The sequence below is a fragment of the Pelophylax lessonae genome, assembly GCF_965119305.1.
Source record: "Pelophylax lessonae genome assembly, chromosome: 11".
In the NCBI taxonomy this organism is placed as follows: Eukaryota; Metazoa; Chordata; class Amphibia; order Anura; family Ranidae; genus Pelophylax; species Pelophylax lessonae.
The window spans coordinates 207746976-207756808 of record NC_138778.1 but is presented as its reverse complement, the minus strand read 5'-3'; the positions used below and the strand labels follow the sequence as shown (position 1 = coordinate 207756808).

Here is a 9833-nt window from a genome sequence, read left to right as displayed (position 1 = left end):
CTGCTTCCATTGAAGCCTGACCACACCGGTGTTTTGCTTTATGACCAGATGGTTACAGATGTCCACATACACTATATTGTCAAAAGCATTGGGACCCCTGCCTTTACACACACATGAACTTTAATGGCATCCCAGTCTTAGTCCGTAGGGTTCAATATTGAGTTGGCCCACCCTTTGCAGCTATAACAGCTTCAACTTTTCTGGGAAGGCTTTCCACAAGGTTTAGGAGTGTCTATGGGAATGTTTGTTCAGGCCAGTCAAGTTGCCCCACCCCAAACTCGCTCATGCATGTCTTTATGGACCTTGCTTTGTGCACTGGAGCGCAGTCATGTTGGAACAGGAAGGGACCATCCCCAAACTGTTCCCACAAAGTTGGGAGCATGAAATTTTCCAAAATGTCTTGGTATGCTGGCGCCTTAAGAGCTCCCTTCACTGCAACTAGGGGGCCAAGACCAATGCTTGAAAGACAACCCCACACCATAATCCCCTCTCCACCAAATGATTTGAATCAGTGCACAAAGCAAGGTCCATAAAGACATGGATGAGCGAGTTTGGGGTGGAGGAACTTGACTGGCCTGCACAGAGTCCTGACCTCAACTTGATAGAAAATCTTTGGGATGAATTAGAGCGGAGACTGTGAGCCAGGCCTTCTCATCCAACATTACTGCCCGACCTCACAAATGCGCTTATGGAGGAATAGTCAAACATTCCCATTGACACACTCCTAAAGCTTGTGGACAGCCTTCCCAGAAGAGTTGATGCTGTTATAGCTGCAGAGGGTGGACCAACTCAATATTGAACCCTACGGACTAAGACTGGGATGCCATTAAACTTCAAGTGCATGTAAAGGGAGGCGTCCCAATACTTGTGACAATATAGTGTACACTGTCCCAGTCTAGCAATGGAGCAGACTTTTCCTACCAAGCCAATGGTTCTCCCAATTATTGTGCTCATTTCTAAGCCCTTCAAACAGTCAAAATCATGGGTGCTAAGCAATTTTTCTCTCCCTAGTTTGGGTTCCTCTGATGGAACTAAGAACTGGCCATGTGACTTCTCATCAACTGTCGCTTCCTTTTCCACAGTTTAAAATTTAATATTGACAGAATCATTTACATCTTCTTATTCCTCAGTCCGCATTATAAATCTGAAGAGCGATATTTATATCAATCTTATTTGGTCCTGTGCAAGGTGGCAGAAGTGCATCAGTGTGAAAGCCTCAGAAACGCCATACATACCATTTACTGAAGGCTACAAAACTGGATTCTGGGCTTGGCGCCATGCGTCATATTGTGTTATTTCCCTCTCTTAAATGTTGCGGCTTTCTGAATTTTCTCCTGGGGCTCCACATTATGTGCATTAGCGATAACGCTACCCGTGGCTGTGTTCGAGTGTGTATTTAGTGCAAGCGCAGTCTCTTTGTCCAGGGATGTGGCAGTACGGGTGGAACAAACCAAGTGTGTCTCCTCGATCTTCCTCTTTTTCTTCTTGCCGCTCACTTCCATTGCTGACTTATTAGAGGAGAAGTTCTGTTTTATTTTCCTTTTGACAGCTGAAGAGACGGCAGAAACCCGGAACCAGTTCTGGGAATACAAAAAGATTTAGGCACTGCACTATGACAACTCAACTATGGGACAACTGTAGAAAGTGTTTTTTTTTCCTTTCGGTAGGAAGAATAACTGGATTTTTGTAAGAACTTACCATAAAATCCTTTTCTCTTGAATCCATTGACAGACGCAGCTCTTATACTTCTTAGACCTTTGGGCTAGGCAGGAAAAAATTCACTGACACGCCTACAGGGACTGTCCTTCACGGCATAACCCCACACACACTCTGCCACAATACAGTTTCGTAGCAAGCAGTGAAAAAGAAGACACAAACCATCCCCCATAACAGAGGGGCGGGAGCTGCGTCTGTCAATGGACTTCAGAGAAAAGGATTTTATGGTAAGATCTTACAAAAATCCAGTTTTCTCTATGGTCCATTGACAGACGCAGCTCTTATGCTTCTTATACCATAGGGACATGCCAAAGCAGTGTAGGCTTGAGTGGTGGGAAGAACACAACCAAAAAAAACAGGTAACGTTTTTCCAAAGGCTAAACATAGCCAACTGGGTAACAAAGCGCAACCAGGAACCACAGGAGTTTACCAATAGAAAGCAAATATAAACCCCTGAAAGAGAAAAACAAGTCTCTTTAAACAGCAGCCTGCAAAACTTTGCGGCCAAAGGATGCATCTGAAGATGCCAACAAATCTACTGGCTTGTGGCAGAGAGTGTGTGGGGTTATGCCGTGAAGGACAGCCCCTGTTGGAGTGTCAGTGAATTTTTTCCTGCCGAACCCAACGGTCTAAGAAATATAAGAGCTGCGTCTGTCAATGGACGATAGAGAAAATTTTGTTTTCTCTTCCAGTGGCTAAGTAAAGAAGGTCAAAGCTAATCTTTATTGCTATACATATCAATGTCATGATTATGCTATGTGGCCATTCTTTGATATTGCATTTCCTTATGTGTGGAATCTCTGGAATGTTCTTCTATTTTTTTTTTTTCTGAATGGTTTGTTGATCTCTCTCCCAAAATGTTTTTCCTGATTAAAAAAAAGATATAAGCTTTGTGCCAGAAGTTTTTCTTACTCTACAGGTGGCACGTGTTTCCTGCTGTACCCAGCGCCACCATCCTAAGAGTCTTACCCAGAATGGCTTAACCCCCTTCCTGCCTACCCAGGGGTACCCTTTAAAAGTTAACGTCCAGGGGGTGGGAAGGATCGACAATCATGTGACCATTGTGATTGGTTATCTCAGAAGTGACATGATCGGCTACCAAGGTTTTCTCTGAAACGAGAGCTGTTTTCGAGCGGGCGCGGTCTTTGTGCTCCCTGCGCACTCCCAGCACATAAACATTGCCCGCCCAGCAATGCAAATGTGTGGCATGGGGGTGTCAAAGCCCAGCTTTTTACTGCCACACATATGGGCTATTGGGCCATAAAGGGGTTAGAATGGTCAAACATTCCCATAGACACACTCCTAAACCTTGTGGACAGCCTTCCCAGAAGAGTTGAAGCTGTTATAGCTGTAAAGGGTGGGCCAAGTCAATATTGATTTATACTCAACTTCAACAATGATTCCAAGGTGTATTCCCTACGTTCTCCTACATTCAGCTCCTCTCTTCCTGTTGCCTCCCCCGTTCTCGTCTATTACCAGCAATTACCCACTGTCAAAATGACAGCCGAGAATTGCCATGTATTACATAGCAGGAGCGGCTGTCAAGCGGCTGTCAAAATGTAGCTGCTGCTGCGTAACATAACACTTGCAGACTGTCTGCACGTGTCTTTGAGTAATATAGTGTAACAATGTATTCATTCAAATCTTTTTACTATTTTCATATATATATATATATATATATATATATATATATATATATATATATACATACATACACACATACATATACACAGTGCAACCAGAACGTATTCACAGCGCTTCATTTTTTCCACATTTTATGTTACAGTCTTATTTCAAAATGGATTAAATTCATTATTTTCCTCAAAATTCTACAAACAATAGCCCATAATGAAAACGTGAAAGAAGTTTGTTTTAAATCTTTGCACATTTATTAAAAATAAAAAATGAAAAAAATCCCATGTACATACGTATCGCAGCCTTTGCCATGACACTCAAAATTGAGGTCAGGTGCATCCTGTTTCCACTGATGATCCTTGAGCTGTTTCTACAACTTGATTGGAGTCCACCTGTGGTAAGTTCAGTTGATTGGACAGGATTTGGAAAGGCACATACCTGTTTATATAAGGTCCCACAGTTAACAGTGCATGTCAGAGCACAAACCAAGCCATGAAGTCCAAGGTATTGTCTCAAGACCTCTGAGACAGGACTGTATTGAGGCACAGATCTGGGGAAGGGTAAAGAAAAATGTCTGCATTGAAGGTCCAAATGAGCACAGTGGCCTTTATCATCCATAAATGGAAGTTTGGAACCACAGGACTCTTGCTAGAGTGGGCAGCCTGGCCAAACTGAGGGATTGGGGGAGAAGGGCCTTAGTCAGGGAGGTGACCAAGAACCTGATGGTCACTGACAGAGCTTCAGAGTTTCTCTGTGGAGGGAGGAGAACCTTCCAGAAGAACAACCATGTCTGCAGCACTCCACCAATAAGACCTGTATGGTAGAGTGGCCAGACAAAAGCCACTCCTCAGTAAAAGGCACATGACAACCAACCTGTAGTTTGCCAAAAGGCACCTGAAGGACTCTCAGAACATGAGAAACAAAATTCTCTGGCCTGATGAAACAACGATTGAACTCTTTGGCCTGAACGGCAAGCATCATGTCTGGAAGAAACCAGGCCCCGCTCATCACCGGGCAAATGCCATCCCCACCATCCCCACAGTGAAGCACGGTGGTGGCAGCATCATACTGTGGGGATATCAGCGGCAGGAACTGGGAGACTAGTCAGGATCGAGGGAAAGATGAATGCAGCAATGTACATAGACATCCTTGATGAAAACCTGCTCCAGAGTATTTGGGACGAAGGTTAATTTTCCAACAGGACAACGACCCTAAGCACACAGCCAAGATAACAGGAGTGGCTACGGGACAACTCTGTGAATGTCCTTGAGTGGCCCAGCCAAATCCCAGACTTGAACCCAGTTTAACATCTCTGGAGAGATCTGAAAATGGCTGTGCACCGATGCTCCCCATCCAACCTAATGGAGTTCGAGATGTCGTACAAAGAAGAATGGGAGAAACTACCCAAAAATAGGTGTGCCAAGATTGTAGCATCATACTCAAAAAGACTTGAGGCTGTAATTGGTGCCAAAGGGGCTTCACCAAAGTATTGAGCAAACGCTGTGATACTTATGTACATGGGATTTTATTTATTTTTATTAAACTTGCAAAGATTTTAAACAAACTTCTTTCATGTTGTCAATGTGGGGTATTTGTTTGTAGAATTTTGAGGAAAATAATGAATTTATTCCATTTTGGAAAAAGGGTAGAACATAACAAAATGTGGAAAAAGTGAAGTGCTGTGAATACTTTCTGGATGCACTGTAGATTACAAAGAAAATTAAATAATTTTTGCAAGACGGTGTTGCCAAAAGAAAGCGATGTTTGTATCCCTAAAAACGACATATGTGTAATGACAAAGTTATCACCAAATTAACAGTCCCATTACAGAAATGTAAACATTGCTGTAGTCCATATGGAGTATAAAGGTATGAGAGCTGAATTGGTGGAATCACACCACAATAAACACTTTGGATGCCAAGATCCTCAGTGTGCGGCCATTATTATTATGCTTTGGGTTACCCAAAGAATAACAGATTGCTCACCAACAACAGACAATGAGAAACTTTTCTATGCTTCTTTAGTTTCTTATGCCCGAGCATGCAAGATAAAGACAGACTAATTTAGGATGGAGGTAAATGAATGATGGTTGAAGAAGTACATTCAGCGTTTTCCAACATGCTGGGACCTCTCTGTGCCCTGTATAGGAGACCACTGACCCTCACAAGTGATTACCACTCATGCGTTGACCCCAACAGAGTCTAGTGGTTACAAGCCGCCCTTTTACTTATGCAGAGGTACAGTGCTGTGAAAAAAATATTAGCCTCCTTCCATTTTTTTTTGTCACACTTAAATGATTCAGATCATCAAACAAATTTTATTACACAATGATAACCCGTGTAAATCCAAAATGCAGTTTTTAAATTATGATTTCACTTATTAAGGAAAAAAAGCTGTCCAAACCTGCCTGGTCCTATGTGATAAAGTAATTGCCCCCCTTTGCTAAATCATGAATGAACTGTGATTATCCACATTGTCTGGAAAGCCGAGTTAAAATGCCACACCCAGGCCTGATTACTGCCAGACCTGTTGAATCAAGAAATCATTTTAATAGAAGCTGTCTGACAAAGTGAAGCACTCTAAAAGATCTCAAAAAGTAACAATAATGCCGTAATCTAAAGAAATTCAAGAATAGATGAGAAACAAAGTAATTGTTCGCAGGAGTGGACGGCCGACCAAAATTACTCCAAGAGCACGACGACGACTCACCGAGGAGATCAAATTAGAACCCAGAACAACATCTAAAGAACTGCAGGCACTCAGTTAAGGTCTGTGTTTATGATTCAACAATAAGAAAGAGACCGGGCAACAATGGTGTCCATGGGAGAGTTCCAAGGCCAAAGCTACTGGTGACCAAGAAGAACACAAGAGCTCGTTTCACACTTGCCAAAAAACATCTCGATTGTCCCCAAGACTTCTGGGAAAATATTCTGTGGACTGATGAGACAAAGTTGAACTTTCTGGAAGGTGTGCGGCCCGTTATAACTGGCGTAAAACGAACACAGCATTTCATAAAGAGCGTCATACCAACAGTGACACAAGGTGGTGGTAGTGTGATGGTCTGGGGCTGCTTTGCACCTTCAGGACCTGGACAACTTGCAATGATTAATGGAACGCGCTCTACCAGAAAATCCTGAAGGAGAATGTCCGGCCATCAGTTTCTGACCTCAAGCTCAGGCGCACTTGGGTTAGGACAACAATCCGAAACACACCAGCAAGTCCGCTTCCGAGTGGCTTAAATAACCCAAAATGAAGTTTTGGAGTGGCCTAGTCAAAGTCTGGACTTAAATTCGATTGAGATGTGACCTTAAACAGGCCATTTATGCTGGAAAACCCTCCAATGTGGCTAAATCATAACAATTCTGCAAAAAAGAGTGGGCCAAAGTCCCTCCACAGCGATGTGAAAGACTCATTGCCAGTTATCGCAAATGCATAAGTGCAGTTCTTGCCACCAAGGGTGGCACAACCAGTTATTAGGTTTAAGGGCGGCAATTACTTTTACTTTTTTTTTTGGAAATTACTTTTTCAGAGAGGGCCAGGCAGGTTTGGACAGCTTTTTTCCCTTAATAAATTAAATCCTCATTTAAAAACTGCTATTTGTATTTATTAGGGTTATCTTTGTGTAATATTAACATTTCTTTGATGATCTGAATTATTTGATTGTGACAAATAAGCAAAAAAATAAAAATCAGAAAGGGGGAAAATACTTTTTTACAGCACTGCAGGTAATCTGGCCTATAGAGCAGTCATTGGGAAGATATAAGATAAAAGAGTTTCCTCCTCACCTGTGAGTGTGTTTTTACGATGTGGTACTTCACTCCACTCTCAGAACTAAACTCCTTCTGGCACAGGAGACATCGATATTTTCCCACCAAGTACTCGCCCTGCAAGACACAAAGTGGCTGGATGCTAAACTCACAAAGTGTCACAATTGCTATTATACAAAGCATAACGTTAGAACTGGCCTTCCCCTAACATCTCTTTTGGAAATCCTGATTATTGTGCTCATTCCCCGGTTGTCACTTCTTAGTGAGATCACCATGGCAGCCCAGGAACTAGCATTTTTTAAAAGTGGCTCAGTACTGCAACACTTAGAGCCCATTCACACTAGCGCGACTTGTGAGGCAACTTGTGTTGCCCCAGGTAGCTTGACATAACAAAAGCAATGTTAATCAATCAGTGCCGTCTTAATTGGCACTACTGAAGTTGCTCCGACTTCAGAGAAGGGTCCTGTACTACTTTGAGGCGACCTGTGATCCGACTGTCCCATATACTTCAATGGGAGTCGCCTCCTTATCTTAATTGACACAACTTGTTATCAGACTTTCCAGGAAGAAGAAAGAGATTAGCCAGGCATTCCCCACAGACAAAGTCGCCTGTCTCTTCAAAGTAGTGCACAAGTCTCTTCAAAGTAGTGCACAAGTCTCTTCCAAGTCTCTAAACAAGTCTCTTCAAGTCACGGGGCGACTTTCTGGTAGTGGTAGTGTGAACCGGCTCAAAGTGGCTGTAAAGTTATTTTTTTCTAATTACAAACATGTCATACTTACCTGCTCTGTGTAATGGTTTTGCATAGAGCAACCCCAATCCTCCTCTCGTGGGTTCCCCTGCTGGCGCTCTGGGCTCATCCCCTTCTCCATGTGTCATTATAGAAAGCCGCTTCCAATAGGGCACATCTGTAGGCTTGATCCTGAGCCGTGCATGTCCACTGATTCGCTCCCTTGTCAATGGATTTGATTGACAGCAGCAGGAGCCTATGGCTTTCTCTGAATCCAGTGAGGAGGGAGAGAGAGCTGCAGCGCTGCGCTCCAGCAAAGCACTGAATTGAGAATGAGCTCAGGTAACTCTTTTTGGGGGACAATAGAAGGTTTCTTACCTTAATGCAGAGAATGCATTAGGGTAAAAAAAAAAAAAAAACTTCAGCCATTACAACCACTTTAACGACATTTATAACCAGGGCTTTTTTTTTTCAGAGAATAGGTGCAGGAACTCCCTCTTTTGGACTTACCCCTTGTCTCCGCCCCTACCTACCTCTGTGAACCATTCCTTGGTTCCACCCAATACCCACCTCCCAGTACCATCCCTTTTTGGAAATACAGAACCAAGTAATATTTGTGGTACTAAGTAATTTTTATGGAATTTGTTAATGATAACAGAAAAGCAGTAAATTAGATGTCCTGAAGCTAACTACAATAGATCCCCCAGCGACAACTGATCCAGCCAGAAACAATGGGCCATCAGCAGCAACAACAGATCTCCCAACAGACAGCATCAATAGACCCTTCAACAGCCAGCATCAATAGACTGCTGCCTAAACAGTAGATTCCTCCCAGCAACAACTGACCCCTCAGCAACATAAGACCCACCCAGCAACAATAGACCCCCTGCAAAAACGAGATCTGTTCCAGAGACAATAGATCCCCCATCAGCCACACTAGATCTCCCCAGCAGCAATAAACCCTCCTGCAGGAATAGATCCACTCCAGCATTAATAGATCCCTCTGCAGCCAGCATCAATAGACAATGTAGCACAACCCAGCACTCCTTGCCATTACATACATTCAGTGCTAGAGGTGCCGGAACTGCGTTCCTGCTGAAAAAAAGCCCTGTTTATAACAACCAATACTCTCTGACATAATGAAAGACCTTGAAATGTTATAATTTACCAGGCAGATTCCTGATCACACCTGCACCTGGTCCCATATACAGAACTACGGCATAGGTCAAGAGGTTACCACAAGAGATCAGGGGGGTACTATTAACAAGCCAGCCACTAAGCAGCTCTGCCTGAACACTCTGCTGACATCAATAACCCAAGATCCTCTGCTTCTCAAAATGTCCAGACACCACAGCAATTAATGATTGCCCCTTTAAAAAAATTAAAATCCTTGAAATGTTACATTTACTACATTGTTATTACTAATTAGTTATAAATGTGACTTATTGCTGGAATATTGGTTCACTTTAACCACTTAAGGACCAGGCCTATTAAGAAACCAATCATACAATAGATAGTGGCGCTAAACATAATCACCCGTGCATAAAGTGATTCAATTAAATCAAGTCCGTAACAAACAAAGTCCATGTAGGAGAACTGTCCACCACACAGCGTGAATCAGTGTCACCACTCCCTCTCGGCTGTCCACTCACCAGATATGTATGCCAAATATTCTCATATTGGCAAACAAAAGCAGGGACCCTCTCAAGGGTTAATGATAATCTCTGGAACTGGAGCTCCATAGAAGTGACACGGATATAGGGAGAAAAAGGAAATGGCCATAGTGTAATACTGTAAAAGCTCTTTATTAAAAAGTAATCCTCATGTATTACACTCACATTTGATAAATAAAACAATGGCAAAAAAACGCAGCAAGTGGGCTGACACATCGTGGTCGTGGCGGACTGAAAGAGATAGACTCTGTATCTCACCCGACTCCTCGCGGTGTTCCGGAACGTCCCTTCCGGTTTGCGTGCGTAAAAACTTC

General features: G+C 43.0%; 1 protein-coding gene across 3 annotated transcripts in view; it reads right to left on the bottom strand.

Moving 5' to 3' along the window:
- Positions 1-840: 840 nt before the first annotated feature.
- The window catches only part of ZNF512B (zinc finger protein 512B), a 73516-nt gene continuing 64523 nt past the window's right edge, over positions 841-9833 (bottom strand). For all 3 annotated transcript variants that reach the window (XM_082271530.1, XM_082271528.1, XM_082271529.1), the window contains 2 exons: positions 7137-7235; positions 841-1580 (listed from right to left, as the gene is read on the bottom strand). In XM_082271530.1, coding sequence (XP_082127656.1) covers positions 1293-1580; positions 7137-7235 — 387 coding nt within the window. In that variant the 3' untranslated portion in view covers positions 841-1292. The remainder of the gene's footprint in view (positions 1581-7136; positions 7236-9833) is intronic.